General features: G+C 37.0%; 2 protein-coding genes across 5 annotated transcripts in view; one reads left to right on the forward strand and one right to left on the reverse strand.

The window, feature by feature from the left end:
- Nucleotides 1-173: 173 nt before the first annotated feature.
- On the reverse strand, nucleotides 174-16,247 carry vps4b (vacuolar protein sorting 4 homolog B). 2 transcript variants are annotated; one of them, XM_061732336.1, is made up of 13 exons: nucleotides 16,098-16,247; nucleotides 12,313-12,424; nucleotides 11,909-12,009; nucleotides 8,027-8,138; nucleotides 7,605-7,755; nucleotides 5,846-5,904; nucleotides 5,499-5,618; nucleotides 5,145-5,301; nucleotides 4,839-4,987; nucleotides 3,721-3,802; nucleotides 3,425-3,644; nucleotides 3,172-3,312; nucleotides 174-1,672 (listed from the first exon to the last, which is right to left on the reverse strand). In XM_061732336.1, exons 1-13 carry the CDS (start codon nucleotides 16,116-16,118, stop codon nucleotides 1,571-1,573), a joined length of 1,527 nt encoding a protein of 508 aa, XP_061588320.1. In that variant the 5' UTR covers nucleotides 16,119-16,247; the 3' UTR covers nucleotides 174-1,570. The 2 variants fall into 2 exon arrangements, with proteins under 2 accessions (XP_061588320.1, XP_061588322.1); XM_061732338.1 differs by lacking the exons at nucleotides 11,909-12,009; nucleotides 12,313-12,424; nucleotides 16,098-16,247 and adding an exon at nucleotides 10,566-10,792.
- Nucleotides 16,248-18,238: 1,991 nt separating this feature from the next.
- Nucleotides 18,239-20,478, forward strand: part of LOC133452740 (laminin subunit alpha-3-like) — a 75,399-nt gene continuing 73,159 nt past the window's right edge. For 2 of the 3 annotated variants that reach the window (XM_061732339.1, XM_061732340.1), the window contains exons 1-2: nucleotides 18,241-18,710; nucleotides 19,267-19,419. In XM_061732339.1, the coding sequence (XP_061588323.1) occupies nucleotides 18,447-18,710; nucleotides 19,267-19,419 (417 nt within the window). In that variant the 5' untranslated portion in view covers nucleotides 18,241-18,446. Of the gene's footprint in view, nucleotides 18,711-19,266; nucleotides 19,420-20,478 lie in introns of all 3 variants that reach the window. The other variant, XM_061732341.1, reaches the window with a different exon arrangement.

Consider the following 20,478-nt stretch of genomic DNA (forward strand, 5'->3'; position numbering starts at 1 on the left):
AAACAATATTGTCATGTAATTCAGCGTTTTATAAACCGATACTCACTGACAGGAGAGTTTGACTATTTAACAGACTAACTATTTTAACTGAGGCAAACCTCAATTACAAATCCACAATTGTATTGTATATTCTTGTAAATGGAAAAGTCTTTATATACCAAGAAAAAGGAACATTCTCTTGACATAGCTTAAACTTTTATTTACACAGGAAATGAAAAACAGAAAATCAAATGCATGCATTACTTCTTCTCAATGGAAAAGGCTTTAGAGTTGGCTAAATATGTGTATAGAAATATACAGTAAAATGAGACATTTCCCCTTAAAAACTCAGGAGAAAGTTTGCACATTTCGAGAGCAAGAGTACAGATGTATACAATCTCTCAAAGAGTTTATATGAAATGTACAAGTATAGTACATTCCTCGGTTGTAGTGACAAAGCACTTGTTATTGACTAATTTAGAAATAAACGAATAAAAAATAGTAATTCAACTTCTCTAGAAGGCACATGGTGCACACTACCACTTATGGCTATTTTAGGTTCATGCTTAGAGATGATTTTTTTTTTTTGTTATAAAATGCACAAGATGATATCTCCACCTGAGTCATCAAGGTCCATCTTCCACACCATATGTTATTTAAACAGACTGAATGTAAGGCTTTTTTTTTTTTTTTGCACTTTATAGCAAAGGTAATCAATGGATCATGTTGATGTGAATGAATATGTACAGTTATTTGTAGGGAGGAAAAAAAACATGAAATTCATGACAAAAAAAAACAAAACAGGAAACCTTTGAGTTCTTGAAAAATGGTAAACCAATGCTGCTCTCCACCACTAGTGATCCAACCTCAAGAACCACGTTTCAAATGATGAGCGAGTAAAAACAAACAATATGACGATAATCATGTTTGGAAATTGGATAAACAATCTAAAATTCCTCAACAAAACTTTCATCCCAAGTATGTCCAACTCAAAGCTGTATAATGTCCATTTATTTTAGGTATTTAAGTAGATGTATCATCTTAAATATATGAACGTACTTGATTTTACTTGCACTGTGCAAGGTTTATGCATTCCTACAGGTAGAGTATATGTTATAAAATGCTTGTTTTATCTTTGTAAAAATAGAGAATATGTGAGGGTTGTTTATTTATCTAGTGAGACAGACCCTAGAAACAAAAGACACCAATGCAAGTTGCACTTTGACCTAATTTACATACTTGGGAATAATTCTGCATGTCCTTCAATAGTTTTTCAAAGTTTCTTGAATGTATTTATATTCCTTATAAATAGCTTAATCTTTAGTGCGCAAGTCAAACAAAACTCAAGGTTTCGAAAGGGCTGTTGGTTTATTAAACTAGACGGCTGTATGTAGTAAGTCTTTAATCTTTGGACAACAGTAAATACCAATTTAAATAATTTCTTCCACCCCTGTATGTGGTTACCAAATTGGCAAAACAGAATAACCCATGAGGCCTAGAGAATGGTTAGAATGAGACAGAGGAAAACAGGACGAGAACAGTAAATAGACAATGAATTTCTCTTGCTTTTGGTTTGGCTTCATCATCAAACTTAGCCTTCCTGTCCGAAGTCCTCTGTGAATTTTTTCAGTTTGTCCAGATCTTGTTCGTTGACTGTTGGCTTTGTGCTGGCCTGTGACCTCACCATGTCAGTCTGAGGAGAAGGAAGAGAAGAAAGATGGTTCTAATAAATCATAACCACAACGTCCTTTTTGACAGAGGACACCAAAGTGCAGATGTTTATGCACAATGCACAGGACAACATCTGACAGACACCAAACAGTACATCAACATGAAACCCTCACAGCAACCGTCAAGCACAGTGGTGGAGGGGAGATGATTTAGGTGCATTTCTTCATCAAGGAGTTTCATTGGCATAATGGTGAAAAATATTGTTTTAATTTTTTTTTTAAACCGAAAATCATGACAAAACATTTTTTTGTTCGAGATGAGTGTCTCACAATACATCAGTGGTTTATGTACCAGAGCTCAACCCCGGACAAATGTAACTCCTGCTGTATTGTTCATCAATGTTGTTCTCCAAGGCTTGGTCATTGTACTGACACCATGTCTTCATCACTCATCTCTTCAATCACTCGGGCAGTTATTGCCCGAGTGATTTCCCCGTACTATTTTAAACTACACTCTTAGGGAGTGACACTTTTAAGCATTTCAGGCAATAATCCCAGTCTTTGGCTTTTTGCCCTGTCTGGCACACTAGCGCTCAACATTTTAGCCATACAACTGTCGTACATGGCTTTGGTGTTTTTTGTCTTTTTAATGTGCAAAACAAAAAAGTTAGTTTCACCTGACGCTGCACGGCATCTTCCTATTGTAAAAATCCAAATAATCCTACACCGTGGATGTACTGTTCCTCTTCAAGACTAGGTTTCAGCTGCTCCAGCTTCAGACTGTGCCGTCTAACCAATGCACTACAAAACAGTCTAGCCAGAGGCCATTGTGAAATAGATTAAAGTGCAATCAAGATGTTGTAGTCATTGTTCAGAGCTCAATCTGATTTAAATAATGTGGTGGGACATTGGAACAGCTCCGAATAAATACATGCCAGAAAACATCAGGCAACATTGAAAAAGACAAAGGTGCTTTTAGAGGCTAGTGTATCCTGGAGTGTACTTAGTTAGTTTTTCCACATAGTGTCTGCATTTTGGCCAAGTCTTTTTTTTCTTTTTTTTGCATGAATAATGCAAAGTATAACCTGTTGTATAACTGAAGGTACACTGTCAGGACTGTATGACCTTACAGTTTGGTTGAAAGTGATGGATTTTGTGACATGATTCATACATGAGGACAGAAGTTAAAACATACCATCCAGACATTATTTGACTGATAAATGTGTGCAGAATTGTATAACAATGTAAAGGACAAACTGAAAAAAGCCCTTTCAAATACTTTTCCCTGTGTATAAAGTACCCAAAATGCTTTTAATTTCCTTGACATCGAATCAATACATCTATTTAAAACGGTAGCGATCCAATGAGAATGGGAAATAAATACATATTTACATGAAAAAACACAACAACAAAAAAAGATAGCCACAAATGTATCTTAAAATATACAGGATGTATGTGTATATTCAAAATACATTTATTAGATGGATTTCTAGGCGAACGACTAGCATTTTAATGTACTCACCATGCATACCACAGGTTCTAATAGCTTCTCCCCAGGGACATCCATCCAGGTCATTTCAATTGCGCTGGGATCACCGGGTGAGCAAGGAGTCAAGAGGTCATCAATAAGAATGTTGGGGTCGGTTCTTGATTGACCTCTGACCTGTTTTTATTTTAATTCATAAAACAAAAAAGAAACCTCAACAATAAGTAATAATCCCATCTCAGCTTGTTACATTGTAAAATATGACAGATAGGTAGTTTGTAAGGCATACCCGTTTGAAGTGAGTTGCTGACTGGACCTTTCGGACAGGCTGCATCAGAGCATCTCTGACAATAACGCTGATATCGGCTCCTGAGTATCCGTCTGTCTTCTTGCCCAAAGTTATAAAGTCAGAGTCATTGAGGCTGTTGGGTGTGGATCCCAGATGGAGCTTGAACATGAAGGAGCGGGCGTGCTCTTCAGGCAGCGGGATGTAGATCCTCTTCTCAAACCTGAAATTATATTATCTGACTTTACTGAGAACAGATGGAGAGTCGATATTGGTTTTAAATCCCCAATCGCATTTACCTTCTTCTGATGGCAGAGTCAAGAGTCCAGGGGATATTTGTTGCACCCAGAACAAGGACACCTTCATTGTCATTCCCCACACCTGTAAAACAAGCAAATCAAGGAAGAGAAAGACATTATAATGAACATCAAATGTACCTACCAGATAAACATAATCTCTTTCTGTGCCTTTCACCACTGCATTAAAAAATTGTTTTTTCAATACACCTAAACTCCTAAACTACTATATACTGTACATATATCTGAACAAAGTGTTGATGATTTGCACATGCAACGTATGATTTCCATCATGGCATATATCTTTTAACTTGCATGTTCAATATACTTTAAAGACATATCGGTATACTCCAGTTGTCAAACATATATCATATATCTATGTGGGGTGTGAGCAGAATCAGCATGTCGAGATGTTTTTGTTTATTTATGACTTCGCTCCAACCTGCCTACTTCTGCTCCAGGTGCTGAATTGTTATGGGAAAAAAAATAGGCCGAGTTGAGTCGAGCCGAGCTGAGATGAGTAGAGCTGAGTAGGACCTCATGGAAAAGTGCCATTATTGTGCTGCTTCAGTTTTCTTGTCAACATTTCAGTTATAAATAAATAAATATGTAATAAAGAGAAGTTTTAAGCAAATCCCTGGCTTTGGAATAAATCCAAATTAAAGCTAAAGAAATACACTAATCCAAAGGTTTTTACAGCTACTGAGCTGTAACTATTGAGTAACTCATCCATTCAAATAGTGTAAGCTTATTAAAAAGCACCCTCTAGTCCAGCGGTCCTTAATTCTGGTCCTCAGTGGCCACTGCTCTGCATTTTTTAGATGTTCAACACACGTGCCTCAAAGGAACAGACTTCTGCAGACCTTGATGACAAACTGATGGTGATCTATTCATCTGAATCAGGCATGTTAGAGCAGAAAGACACCTAAACATACATAACCCCCCCCACCCCCCTCTACAAAGTTGTGTAGAAAAAAATAAAAACAATACAACCTAAATGGACAATAATTCTCAATTTTTTTTCTTAAAATTGTACAACACTAACACAAGAATACTTATATATTGTAAGAAGTTAAAATACTAATATTAAACTGAAACTATTACTTTAGCTCATTACTCACCCTGCATTTGAACCAGGAACTCTGTTTTAATACGACGAGCCGCTTCACTCTCATTCTCACTTCTTGAACCACACAGAGAGTCGATCTCATCTATGAAGATGATGGAAGGCTTATGCTCCCTTGCAAGGCTGAAGAGATTCTTCACCAATCTGGAAATTAAAATCAAAATCAAAAGTTAAACCCAAAAGTCCCGATGAGTGAAGTAATTTCTTATAAGGATGCATGCCAATAAACTTAAATAAACAGAAGCATAGTATATTATGCTTTTAATTATGTTTCTGTGTTCTTTTTCTCTCTCTGACTTACTTTTCACTCTCTCCTAACCATTTGGAGACAAGGTCAGATGAAGAGATCGAGAAGAAGGTTGAGTTGTTCGCCTCTGTTGCAACAGCTTTAGCTAGGTAAGACTTTCCTGTTCCCGGAGGCCCAAAGAGCAAGATCCCCCTCCATGGAGTTCTCTTTCCTGTAAGTCATTTCATTCATACATTACCGTCACAAAAAACATTATTTACTGCTCTTGCATAAAGATGTTCAATGCAACATTAATGTATACTTCTATCATTAAAACGTTGAAGTCTACACCAGTACCTACACCTGTTGTATTATGACAGAGATTTCTCTAAATACATGTATTTAGATGTACTAAATGAAATGTGGTACCTGTGAAAAGGTGTGGGAATTTGATTGGAAGAATAACAGCCTCTTTTAGTGCTTCCTTGGCTCCCTCTAAACCAGCAACATCATTCCATTTTATATTTGGTTTCTCCATGACGATCGCCCCTGAAATAAAATTCAAAGTACATTACTGACAAGTTTTACATAACTATAGTAGATCAAAAACACATTATGCCAGAATTTTGAACAATATTTGTTCTTGTCTTAGGAGGAAACATTTGATTAAGTGTTTGGATCCACCTCAAATGTTGACTTTTGTATATTTATTTTCTCCAGATAGGAGGGGCAGCACATCTAATTGAGCAAAAAAATTTAAAAAAAATATCACCAACCTGAGAGTTGATTTTGGAACTTCTTTTTCTCTGGATCTTCACCGTCATCACTTTCGTTCCTGGACAAAGAAACTCAATTTATATGATAAATACTGAAACAGAAGTCAACTTTACTTCTTTTATTCTTTCTTGAAGACAATTCACTTCTCCTCCAAATGGAGTTTTAATTAACCTCTAGGGCAGTGGTCTTCAACCCTGGTCATCGAGATCGACTGTCCTGCATGTTTTAGATGTTTCCCTGCTTCAGCACACCGTGATACAAGGAGCTGTGTCAACAACAAAACTGGCCAAACCTTGATAACAAGCTAATGAGGACCGTTAATTAGAATCAGGTGTACTGAGGCCGGGAAACATCCAAAACAACAGACAGTAGATCTTGAGGACCAGGGTTGGTGAGCACTGCTCTAGGGAGTTTCAAGTTGATAAGCTCTTGTTGGGACATTTACACTTGTGCCATTTTGAAGTTGCATGTGCATCACCAACCAACCAATGCAATATGTTAATTGATAGAGTTTTTGTTAAATATATATTTTATATTTGGTCAACATTTGATATACTTAGGTCACATAAGATGTACAGTGGTTCTCAACAACAAAATAATCACATTGTAAGTGACAGCAGCAATTAGGAGGCTCAAAAGAAGGACCTCACTTCCAGCAGACCACACCATGCTTGTTTGGATTTTCTCAGAAATATGTGCAACTTCTATCAATTGTCAGCAACATTAACTACAGCCACATTTTACCTCCTGTGATAGAAAACACACTACATCATACACCGAACAAATTGTTTCCATGTCCTACATCTTATTTGGCCCCAGCTGATGTCACGTCACTTTCCATATGCATGAGGCAGTGGAGGATGCAGGGAGGCATCTACGGGATTTAACAATATGACCTCTAGACTGCCTGAGATACCTCTGTCCAAATACAGTACAACATACTGATGTTCTTTAAACATAACACTTCCCCCAGATAGCAGGTTCTGCAAACTTTGGTTCCTACTGGGTTTATTCTTAGACTCTTAATGTTTGATAACTTCACACCACTGAGCATGCTCAGCAGGCGATGCTGTTTTAAGTTTTGGATTAAGTTTGTTTTCTCAAATGCTTTTATTGTTGTTACTCCACAGAGGGACTTTGTATTTTACATTTTTATTTTACCTGGGAGGTTGTACACATCGTTTTCTTTTGTCAACTATAAATTGAGAAGTAATGTACACGTAATACATTACTTTTTGTGTTTTCACAACACTTGTGGCCACAATGAGAACTCCCACAACAGGATCGACTAAGAAGGTTTGAGGGAGCACTAAAAGAAAGCATCTTTGTTAAATGGGAGAAACCAAGATTAAACAGAAGTGGTAAACTCAGGTTTCACTTAGCTAACACTTAACATACAGCACTAACTCTCCTCTCTAGATAGATTCATAACTGATCACACGTCAACTCATCTGATATAAACATCCAAAATGCTGACCAGGCAAAGATGATACGGTTGACCCTAACGATCTACAAGACTGGAAGGTGGGTCTACACTTTACACAATTTCAATGATTTACAAACGGCCGAATAACAGCTTATAAACCTCATACAGAGTTACAATGGCCAGGATGACTGAACATTTTTTTTTCTACAGTGTAGTTAAAAATAAATAAATACTTGATTAGATTTTCATATTTAATAGAGGGAATTGTTTTCCCATGCATGAATTGAATAAAAATCAGTGGGCATGGCTCTCTGCCCCACCCAATAACGCACCCTTTGTCCTCAGACTGTGACTCTTTAACAGGCTTAGCAGGAGGAGCTTTCTCTTTCTTCTTTAGATACTCCTTCAGCTTCTCTGCTCTGTCCAAATATTCAGCACATTTCGCCCTGATGCTCTGTTTAGCCTTGTCACCTTGGGCTTCATCTGTCAAGAATTAGCACAAAGATACAAAACAAGTAAATTTAGGCATACATCATTTTGTTCCATAAACACACATTATTTATGTTAGCTCTTCTAAAATATTAACAGCTTTCCTCAAATATGTCTTTATGTGAATTAAAGTTTTGCATCTATGCAGGTCTTACTCAAGCCCATAAGCAACTACAAAACACTGATTCCTGAAGCAGCAAATAACTTTGGTAATTTCACTTGCAACACTGTGCAATAAATATTAATATACTGCCATGTTCCTTACATTTTACCACATGAAGGAAATACTGAACAGCAGCCTGATAGAGACGCAGAGCCTCGTCATAGTTCTGAGCTTTGTCTTCCTGTGCTGCCTTGCTGGCAAGATCAATGGCTTTCTGAAATAAAATAGACAGAGAATAACGTTAGTTACATTTATACTTGTGATGATTGGTTCCATAACGATAATCAATCAATCAATGTTTATTTATAAAGCCCTTTACAACACACAGGGTGAACAAAGTGCTTTCCATTAAAATCCACATTAAAACAAAACAATTGAAAAACAACATAAAACCATTAAAATTAAATTAAGAATATTTCACATCAATAATATGTATTAAAAGCCAATCTAAATAAATAGGTTGTAAGTCTGGATTTAAAAACCCCAAAGTCAGCGATGGTGCGCATTTCTGGGGGCATAATGAAGAAGAAATATTTCAGTAAACTTAAGGACAATATATTTGCGATAAATGGGTTGATTTCCTTCTATTGACGTATCAATTTGCAGGCATCAAATATCAACCTTACAAAATGACCATGTAAGCACTTAAGTTATGTGTTGGCCTTAGAAAGGAAGAAAAGTAAATGACTTCAGTTTTTATGTCAGATCAGATCCTGTATTGTTGCACAACACTCATTATTTGGTGCGTTTATTTACATCTGTCACTTTTGGTGACAATTCATGGCAGGAATACGAACCCGCCTCTCAACACCCTTTCTCTCACTTCCTTGAGGTTCCCCACCCTGAAAATGTCACTCATGTGTACATTATAACTTCAGAGGTGTCAAGTAACGAAGTACAAATACTTCGTTACCTTACTTAAGTAGAAATTTTGGTTATCTATACTTCACTGGAGTAATTATTTTTCAGACGACTTTTTACTTTTACTCCTTACATTTTCACGCAATTATCTGTACTTTTTACTCCTTACATTTTAAAAACAGCCTTGTTACTCTATTTCATTTCGGCCTTCAAAAAAAAACTATCCAGTTAAATTGCGCCATCCGGATTGAGTGAATTTGGTTGTGGTTGTGGCACAGATGTTCTTGTCCAGTTTTGTTCTTACATCCCTCAGATTCCTGCAACTAAACTTGGATGTACATTCCAATAGAGGTTAGGATAAATGATAACATGCCTCTGAAGTTTGACTTTTTGTACCATTACAATACTTATAGGCAACTAGTCATCATATCTTCTGCTCTCTGAAACACATGTTAATGCTCAATAGTACACATATGCATCAGCCATTTTTTATGGAGTGGTCTGCTGGGGCAGCAACATCACAGCTGCAGACAGGAGGAGGCTGGACAAAACCATCAAAAGGGCCGGCTCTGTCGTGGGCTGCTCTCTGGACACAGTACAGGTGGTGGGAGAGAGGAGGATGATGGCTAAGCTGTCATCCATGATGGAGAAGGACTCCCACCCCATGAAGGACACCATCAGAGCGCTGGAGAGCTCTTTCAGCGACAGGCTCCTTCACCCTAAATGTGTGAAGGAGCGCTACAGACGGTCCTTCCTCCCTGCAGCTGTGAGACTACACAACCAGCACTGCTCACAGTAGACCACATACAACCTGACAATACATATACAAACCGGAAAATAATGTGCAATATCATTCTCTGCAACGTGCAATTATGTAAATAACATCTGTAAATATCCATCTGTTATTTTTTACATACTAGTATTTCTTATTATTTATTTTTATTCTCCTTCTTCTTCTTATTATTATTGTATATACTGTTTATAGTGTTTTATTATTACTGTGTGATAACTATTTCTATTGATGCCTCTTGTTTTTTGCACTATTCCCTTTGCTGCTGTAATCTGCAAATTTCCCCTCTGTGGGACTATCAAAGGATTTCTTATCTTATCTTATCTTATCTTATCTTATCTTATATATGGTTCTTTAATATATTTGCATTATACTAAGATGCATTCATTTTCGATGGCTTTTTCCCCCCTTGCATTACTTTTACTTTTATACTTTAAGTAGTTTTGAAACCAGTACTTTTATACTTTTACTTGAGTAAAAAACTTGAGTTGATACTTCAACTTCTACAGGAGTATTTTTAAGCTCTAGTATCTATACTTCTACCTGAATAATGAATGTGAATACTTTTGACACCTCTGTGTACATTATAACTCCAACACTTCATGTAAGGCTCAATAAAACCAGCCTCGTTAATCTCATTAGGTGCCTTGCAAGTTCGTTGAAGCTCCCACTAAAGTTGTACGGCTACTACCAGAACCAGCAGGACGAGCATCACCCTGTATTTCCCCCCACTGGGCGTGATGTCGGTGTTTCACTGTTTACAAGTGTAAACGCTGTTTCTGCCTGTTAGCTCCCCGAGCTAACCATGCTAACTAGCGGCTACTGCTGAAAGGTTTATCTTTGCAAACATCGCTGGGATCAATGCACTCAAAACAACCCGCAAATACCGGGGCCACCATTTCGACTGTCAAATGTAGGGTATTTCCCCCAGTTTTGTTCAAGATGTGAACAACTTTATGGACTTGTCAGAGCGGTTTAGCCTCGACTTACCTGTAAGTTGTTGTTGGCCATAAGGGCTGCTCGCTGAGTCCAAGCAGACTCACGAATATAGCACCGACGCGACTAGACTACCTTTGAAATTATATCCTCGGGAATTCTACAGGGCGCACTGACTGTTTACTCGACTATCGACGTCTTTAGCAGACTTGTTTTCGTTTTTCTGGTCGCTCCCGAGCCAGAACAACTTCCGCATTGAAGAGTCGATACTGCTCGCACGGAGGGGATGACGTCACGACGTAACGTCAAGGCCACTTATACAATCGATGTTGATAAACTTTTTATGATTAAAACCACAAAAAGTTATTTATTATTGCCCTAAAACCGAAAAGTGAAAATAGTTTCGTTTTAACTAAATTTACAACTGAAATTGCTTATATCATTCTAAAGGTATTTTAGATTTTTTTAAATTGCCAACCTACATTTTCTTTGTTAAAAATTTCAATATTTTCTCACTCTATTTTTCTGAATTACAACATATTTTTTCCTCTCGATTGATGCAAACAAACGCATGATGCAACAAACGCACGATGAGAGACCTATGAAATAACTTATTTTAGTTCAAGGCAACCAAATTTCATATTTTTAAAAAAGGAAAGAAATGTCAATATTTCAGAAAAACTTAGAAATATATATATATATATATATATATATATATATATATATATATATATATATATATATATATATATATTTTTTTTTATCTTCTTAATAAACTATGCTTTTTATGATTAAAAGCACAAAAAGTTATTTATTGTGTCCTAAAAACAAAAAGTGAAAATAGTTTTGTTTTAACTAAATGTAAGTATATATCTAAAATGTATATAAATAATAAAAATTATTTTTGATTTTTTTTAAATTGCCAACCTACATTTTCTTTGTTAAAATTTCAATATTTTCTCTCTCTATTTTTCTGAATTACAACATATTTTTTCCTCTTGATTAATGCAAACACATCATGATTGTTTACTTTAATCCAGTTTTTACTTTGTTTTGAGGTTGAGACATTGAGTAAAGGTTATGTTTTTGCAACAAACGCATGGTGAAAGACCTATGAAATAACTTATTTTAGTTCAAGGCAACCAAATTTCATATTTTTTAAAAAGGAAAAAAAATTCAATATTTCAGAAAAACATAGAAAAATTGTTTTTTTTTTAATCTTCTTGGATGCAGTACTCATCCATAGGTGCTTGAGTTTAAACGTATTAAGAAATGGCTGTAATCTGCTCATTGGACCCTCACCAACATTACTGTGACAATTGTTCTGGTTTCATCGACAGATAAAATTATGTTAATATTTGCAGAACAAATATAATATATTTAATTTCAATAATGACCTCTTTATTTACTAGGTACTCTTGCAGGTTTTCCACTCTGTCCAGGTACAGTTTACATTTATCTCTAATCTTCTGGTTGCCATCTTTCCCCTGAGGCTCACCTGATGGAAATAAAGGGACACATTCATTAATTGAAAAGCAAAGACATTTTCTCATTCTATGTCATAGTAACTTAAATGTAACCAGTCAACATGTGTTTAATGAATTTATGTAGGAAGTTTTTGGGACAGTTTATTATCCGTATGTCATGAGAAGTTAAAGAGATGGCAAAAGCAAAAATGCTACATACATAATGCACACACAGAAATTTACCAAAGCAAAAGGCAGCCATGCACAGATTGTAAAGATGATGTGCTGCGTAGTATCATATCTTTGCCAAAACTAATGTGATATTGCTTACGCACGTTTTAAAATGTGAAGAAAGTACTTGACTGCATGCTGGTAGGATCGGATGGCTTCCTCATAGTTTCCGGCCTGGTCCTCCTGTGAAGCTTTCTGTGCTATAGCAATAGCTTTCTGAAATGGCAGGAAATTAATTAACAGTTCGGACACTATCGCACTTACTAATTCTAATAAAATAGCTAGGTCTCATAAAGGGCAATATAACAAATACAGAAACAGTTCTTTACATTCTGAGACATAGAATATTATAAATAATATTAATTTTCAAAAACATGGAGTCTGAAATGGTGTATAAGTCATAAACTAGTCCAAAATAAGGGGATTGACAAAATAAAATAAAGTTTTCATGCCTTTTTTGTGCTAATAACACTTGTCTTCACACTTGTAGCCAAGTTGACTTTATGAATATTGATCATTTGGAGGCATGTATTTCTAAATTGATGACGGTAATTAAGCATTTCAATTCTTTCCTTTTTTTTTGATGACAAGTGATGTATGGGTTAACTGTTTATAAAGTATGAGCCCCACTTAAAAATTATTAGCAAGTGTTTAAAACCCAAGAACTTTCATTTATAACTTATTAATTCCTTTGAATCTTTGATATGATCTTCACAGTGACCAACTTCTTATTTATATATTTTTAACAAATGTATAAAACTATAACAGCAGAAAATAATAGTAATAATAATACTAATAATACTACTACTAATAATAATAATACTAATAATAATAAGTTGTAATAAGGGTAAAGAAAAATGGTAAAGTTTATAAAATATATGGATATGAGGGAAGGTCAGACCCAAATTTGAACCCAAAATTGCCCCCATCGCTAGGAGGTAAAAGACTGGTGTTCTCATATACCGATCCCACCCCAAATAAATGAAGGTGGTAGTTAAGAAGGACATCCAATAGAAACATATGCCTAAATCAATATGTGGATCATGATGATCTACTGTGGTGACACCTAAAAGCGAAAAGCTGACAGAAGTTGCTTATAAGCATGACTGCTGTGAAAGCTTCAGCAGATTAAGTGATGAAAGGTGTGCGTGTCAGGATTGGGTATAAAAGAAGCATTCATTACAGGCTTAATTAAGCAATGGTAGGTCATGGCTAACCCATTTTCATCAAAGATTAATATCAAATTACAAATATCTGCAGTGTTTAATATTGTGGAAAAACTCTGGAAGTTTCAGGATGAAAGGAAGAGCTTGCTTTTTCATCCTCAGATTCTGCTTTATTCAAATATATAGGACATTTCACATGGATGCTCTGTTAAACTGTGTAATTTTCTGTCAAAAATCAGCATCATGGGCATCCATCTATCCTTTATCTGCATTTGTTTATTCTTACGCTTACATGTCATCAGTCCATCTCAGGTCCACAAAGAACATACAAAAAGAAATATATTGGTATTTAGACTAGAGGTGCACTGGTTGACTGGCCAGTGATCAAAGCTGGCAGATTTTTGGCTCATCACTGCAGGATGCATCTTTTCTTTGAGCCGTCAGGCAGCACTACATGAAAAAAAGCATTATGCCACCACATCATTTATATACCCAAATGGACTCAACAAAATCACTGCAGCCATTAAGGCCACTGACACTGTTTTACGTAATAATCAAACCATTTTCTATCTTCTGTGGGCACAAACTCATCTCAGATTAACAAAAAGACAGCGCACAGATTGTCTGCGTTGAGATAAATTAACCTTCCAGCTTGCTTTTAGGAAAAAAAAAAAATATATATATATGCGAATCTGGTATACAGTGAGCGAAATAACCGGAGTCAAATTCCCTTTCTGGCATATTCAAACTTGGCCAATAAAGCTGATTCTGATTCTGAATGATGAGAAAGACCATCCAGCTTGTTATCAGTAAAAGGGGCAAAAGCCAGCATCTGTGACATCGAGGAGTTACATAGTGCCCATTAAATAAGTGAATTGCATACGTGTGAAAGTGTCGTTGTTGCAGAGATGTAGACTGAAATTTAGAGAAATAGATGCCAACATCAAGGTGATGTCTTTTACTGTGTGGTCTGTGGTTACTTGAGCAGAAACATACCAGAACTCATTATTCTGCATGACTTACAAAAACATATGCTTGACTGTACTGCCTACAGTCCAGATCTGTGTATACTGAAAAAATAAGGTACATCATGAAGAGGCGAATCAGACAACAATGATCACGGACTGTTGAGCAGCTGAAATCCTGTATTAAGCAAGATTGGACATAAAATCAGCTTACAAAGCTGCAGCAATTTTTATCCCCTGTTTCAAATTGTTATAAAAAGTACTTTCTTTTTTTTTTGTCACTTTGTGTTTATTAGATTTTCAGTTTTTTACAGCTGCACATTTTTACCAGATCACAAAAATGATCTGTATATTCACCGTGCAACAAACAAACAAATAAAAATAAAAAGTAGAAAAACAAACATAAACTTGTGGGTTAGCACATTAATAATCTATCCAAAAAAAAAGAAAAGAGGAAGAAAAAAAAAAGAGGCCTGCATCCTTATGCTTTCTGTAGATAAAATGTCCACTTTTGCCATCTCTTCTCAAATAGCCCTTCCCTCAAACTCAGGATATGGGTCAGTCTTTCCATCGTCCATATTTCTTTAATAATATCCAGCCACTGTTTAAAAGTAGGCGATTCAGGTTTATACCAAGCTCTAGTGATGGTTTTCCTAGCAGCTGTAAGGAGTGTCTTAACCAACCAGTGATCCTCTGCCTGCACTACCGTTGCAATATGACACAAGTATAAAACAGTACATGTTAATGGAATCTCATATCCAAGTACTTTTGTCAAAACTGAATGTACATCTTTCCAGAAAAATTTCAATTTTTCACAATCCCAAAAATTTTTTTACTTTGGATCTTAGGCGAATTCCCGAATTAAATTTTTCCAATTAAACACTCTCCATTGGTGTGAGCTTGTGGAAGTATGTTGGAATATACCCATGTCATACCATTCTTCTGATGAAATTTCCACATTCAATTCTTCTTCCCATTTTAATTTCACATATAATGTTGAATTACCTTTGCATTCCATAAGACTCTCATAGTCATAAAACCTGGAGATCACTTTGGTGATAAAAAGTACTTTCAAAAAATAAAATGTTGTCACCCACTTGTAAACATGCCTCTTTCCCAGCTTTTATTGGTGAAAATTGTTGGATTCAAAATTGAGATTTTATAACATTTTCTAATGGAGTCAGAAAATGAAAAGGAATGAAAATAATTCCCTTTGAACTTGTGTACTTTGCATACCATACATTTCATCTGTACTGTCATTGAAGTAGGTTTGCACTTGTTAAACATTACTGTACAGTACTGAAGTTTGAATTTTGGTACATCATGCATGCCACTTTGAGAAGAAGTGTCTGCTACGTAAATGAATTTAAAGAAAGGTCAGATGGAATTAACAAACAGCAAAAGCTTCCAGATTTTCTGGAAATAGGGTGTGTAAATTGTCAATCTAGTGCTACATACTGACAACCGGGTGTTACTTGGTAATACAAATAATATAAGACTGCTTTGCCATGTGGTGCAGGATACGTTGTTGATATTATAAAAATGGCTTAGTCACTACCAGTAAAACTTCCAAACTACATCGCAGATTTCTATTAAACCGTGGACATTCTGGGCTGCCACATTTTGAAGATTCAGGGACTGAACTACAAGGAAATGTCAAAATAAAATCTGGCGGGGCTGTCAGGACTTTTCTCCCTGAGCGAGAAACTACATCCTAAACAGGGAGTTCCCAGTCTTAAAATGAGCCATTCATCCTACCTGAAGGTTTGTTGGCTCCATGAGGAGTCATGCGAAAAGGAAAAGCACAACAGATTCAGCCTTGATCGACCCAGGTCTTGTTTTCAGCTGTGTGCCTATATGTCTCTAACCACTTTAGTTCCTGTTTGCTTATCACGCTGAAGGCGATGACACAAGGGTTCAAGAAAGCTGTCTGGCCACTTAAAAGAATGGCGACGATGCTGGGACACGGAAAAAACCCTCCTGCTAGTGAGTCACGTTGTCCGACTGTTGCTGTGCAAGTTATAAACATAACACAAGTTACTGAAACATTCCTAAAAACTCAAGTCGGGGAGAGATTCAGATTAGTTTCACTTTCTTTCACTGGGATACTTTCGAGACAACAGCCCAAATACATGACAAATTGGCCATCTGAAAGCTATCGTTGGAAAACTGTAACATAATAAACATGTCACGTTGTTTGGTGTTTATTATTGGTTTTACGTGACACTGAAATAAATCCACGTCACGACTTGTGATGTCAGTGTGCTCCGCTAGAGGTCACTGTAGGGCCATTAAAAAAGGGCGTGATGTCATGTTTATTATGTTTACATTGATTATATAAAAAAAAACATTATATGTGATATATTAAATTGATTATATATTGAAATGCATATATATGGTTTAGGTTTTTACCAAACTTGGTATTAACCATTCATATATATGCAGACAAAAAAAGGGCGTGATGTAAACGTACATGTTGGGTGGAAATCACTGCTATTTATTTGTTTATTTTATAATTATTTTAAAGAAGTTTCGAAAAATATAAGGAAAAAAAAAATCTCAAATATATTTTAATGGTCTTTTTTTTAAGTCAGGTTTACTGTAAAGCAATTTTCTAGTATTATTGTATTGGGATACACACAAAGATGTTTGATTTGATTGATTTTATTTTTGTACATGTAAAAAACAACACTTCAAGAGAAGTTAAGAAAACAAAACAACAAAACAAAAAATTTCATCCTTTAACACTTGATATCTTAGTTTACATGTGCAAAAAAGGAGTAGGAAGTGTAAACTTATTTAATCCTACCCCCATTCACTAATCATCTAACCCGTATTTATAAATACTCACACACTGTACTCACACTGCTAATTATTATTATTATTATTATTATTATTATTATTATTATTATTATTATTATTATTATTATTATTATTATTATTATTATTATTATTATTATTATATACTGTAATTATACTCACACACCTATACATACATACATACACGTTGAATATTTCTATACATTTGTACACACATGCCCATATACATATTTATATAAATATACTTATTTTTAAACTATACTGTCTCTATTAACTGCATCTGCTCTATATCTATGTACACACACACACACACACACACACACACACACACACACACACACACACACACACACACACAGTGTAGTACACACACACACACACACACACACACACACACACACACACACACACACACACACACACACACACACACACACACATACCTATATATATATATATATATATATATATATATATATATAGGTATATATAGGTATATAGGTATATATAGGTGTGTGTGTGTGTGTGTGTGTGTGTGTGTATATTGTGTGTGTATATATATATATATATATATATATATATATACATATATATATATATACATATATATACACATGCATACATACACATACATATAATTAGCTGCCCATTTCTGAACATAAATAATAAACATCTACCCATCTACCCAATCTACCCACTCACCCAATATATACTGTATGTGTTTATCCATGTACGCTCATTTAAGAAGAGCATTTCCATTGTTTAACAAAAAAAAGAGGGAAAAAAGCCAATAACCCCTGGTGCAGGGGCAAAACTGAGTGTTAATTGTGTTTGGCAGACCTTTGGCCTCAGCCAGTCACAGCGCATTAAACCTGAATTATGGATTATGGTCCGCGTTAACTCGACGGCGTAGCATACGGCGTAAGGTGCGCGTCGCCGCGTACCCTACGCCGTAGGCTCTGCGTTATTGTAACGCGGAACCATAAATCAGCCTTTAGCGCAGAGCTCAGACCATCCGCATCCTGACACCTGAGCGCCTCGGAGCTGCGCTGCAGCTCAGTGCGGAACGCGGAAAAGTGCTCTCGACTGGGGGATATGTGGCTAAAAGAGGATACACCTTCAGCGGTTGAAGATCAACTTGAAGCTTTGCAGTGACATAAGCGGGCGCGCCGCGGACCTGTGGAAAGTGTCCCGCGCGTAAAGAGTCGCAGCCCATTAAGCGGTTCATGGAGAGCTGCTGCGGACGGACCTGCAGCTCAGCATCTACACCAAGCTCAGAGGTGGAACATGGCGGGAGGGATGAGCCGACCTCACCTCCTCGCGGCTGTATTTTTGACCTCCTGGATCACACTCTTCATCAGGGACGCGGGTGGACAGGAGGACACCTTTAATGACTTCAGTTTGAACCCGCCGTACTTCAACCTCGCTCCCGGCTCCGGGATCACCGCCACCGCAACCTGCGGCCAGGATGAGGCTGGCGCACCGAGGTCGGATTTATTCTGTAAGCTTGTCGGAGGACCTAATTATGGAATTTTCACTGAAAATATACAGGTAAGGAAAAAAAAAACAAAAAAAAGAACAAAAAAAAAAAAAAAAAAAGTGGGAGCTCAATGCGAGCGCATAACTTTTCATCATGTGCCTAAAAAGGGAATGTAGGAACAGAGAAACACTGCAATTTATCCTTACATTTCATGCAGTGAACATGTAATTTTGTTGTATGTGACACTGACATAAAGTCGACTGAGTTATGGCTATGACTTTTATAATAATGACTCCGACCTATATGTTTTAACTTGTAGCTTGTAAATGTAATTTTAAGGAGCGTTTAAAACCCCCCGGGGAACTTGGCAGAAATACTTTTGCACTCTGTAGTTAATTCCCACGTTTTCTAAAGGAAATGCCCTTCAACAGTGGTCCCACTTCCTCAGGAGCACTCATGAGGGGTCATACATCACTGTAAAAGGCACAGTTAAAGTTTAACTGCTCTTGATATTTCAGCATATTAGTTATTAATAAGTGACACCTCCATTATAAAACATTTTAATGGTATGTAGCAATCATTATGATGTGGGTATGTTTTCAATGCGAACAATTTGATCCCATTTAGGGCCAGTTCTGTGACTACTGCACCTCTGATGATTCAGACAGAGCTCACCCAGCGACCAATGCCATCGATGGGACAGAGCGATGGTGGCAGAGCCCTCCTCTGTCCAGGGGAACGGCCTTCAACGAGGTGAACCTTACCCTGCACTTTGGACAGGTGAGATTGTCAAATTCTTATTCTGCTCAGGACCATCTGTTTTCCAGCTGTTCCCCCGTGTGACTAATTATAACTCTTTGTTGATGGTCAAACGCAGCACCTGGATTTTTAAGGGGAAGGATTCATGTTAGCTTTTCCTTTGCCATTGCTGTGATGCTGAGAGATGAGTTGTGCTGTTCTTGCGAAGAGGGAAATCACCTTTGCCGGTCTGAGATTAGGTATTTGCAGCATTTTTGCTCTCTGTTCTTCCTCATGAAGAAGGTTGCTGGTTTCATTCACAAGTACTCCAGAGGTGTTGGGTGATTGTGTTTTCAGCGTGAGCTTCATCGCCTCAGCAAGCGGCAATCATGTGGTGCGGCTGGATTCTTTCCAGGAGTCGGATTCACACCCCTTTGACTGGAGAATATGCTTCCATCATGACCCGTGTCTCTGCTAGTAGGTTGGCTAGCGGCCCATAAAACTGCAGCTCACGCTCAATTATCTGCCGCAAGGGAGGGAGAGGAATGCTGTCTCTGGATTAGGGATCAGAGGGCTGTAATATCTTATTTGAGATGCGCAGGTGGACCCTTGCACCTCAAGCGTGACAAGAGTTTTGACCAGTATTGGAAAAGTAACAAGAGGCTCTCATCTGCACACGTTCCCCATTTGGCTGCCGGTGGGCACTGTGTCAGACAAAGGGTGCAGGCTTTTCTGTCTCCGTTTTTAGACGGACTGATCAGAGCAGAGATCCCACACGGCTAAATATAGTCCAAATTCGCAAGAGGATGGACACATGGAGGGCCTTTAGAGATGTCTGACTTTAATACGTGGTAATGCTCAGTTTGTTTGGGAGCAGGGACTGCAGCATTATTGTATTAAAAGTGTGCTAAAAAGAGTGTGGCTGGATTTGTGGCTGTGACTACCAGCGCACACAACACTACCCTTCACCCACATACACTTACCACACACCTGCCACAGATTGTTCTTTTTAATGGCATTTGTTGCAACCAAGACTATAATGTTTACCTGCCACCATTGCATTTCAAGACGTTTTGTTCTCTCTCTGCTCTGAAAAAGCTG

The sequence above is a fragment of the Cololabis saira genome, chromosome 10, assembly GCF_033807715.1.
Source record: "Cololabis saira isolate AMF1-May2022 chromosome 10, fColSai1.1, whole genome shotgun sequence".
Lineage (NCBI taxonomy): Eukaryota > Metazoa > Chordata > Actinopteri > Beloniformes > Belonidae > Cololabis > Cololabis saira.

What these genes read in the sequence shown, in the direction of transcription:
- vps4b (XM_061732336.1), bottom strand. Translation starts at nt 16,118, where the DNA reads ATGGAGCCAACAAACCTTCAG. An exon ending in AGTACCTAGTAAATAAAGAG is followed by an intron (nt 8,139 to 11,908) that starts GTCATTATTGAA and finishes ATTTTATTTCAG; the next exon opens with AAAGCCATTGATCTTGCCAG. An exon ending in TCACAGTCTGAGGACAAAGG is followed by an intron (nt 5,905 to 7,604) that starts GTGCGTTATTGG and finishes TTCTTTGTCCAG; the next exon opens with GAACGAAAGTGATGACGGTG.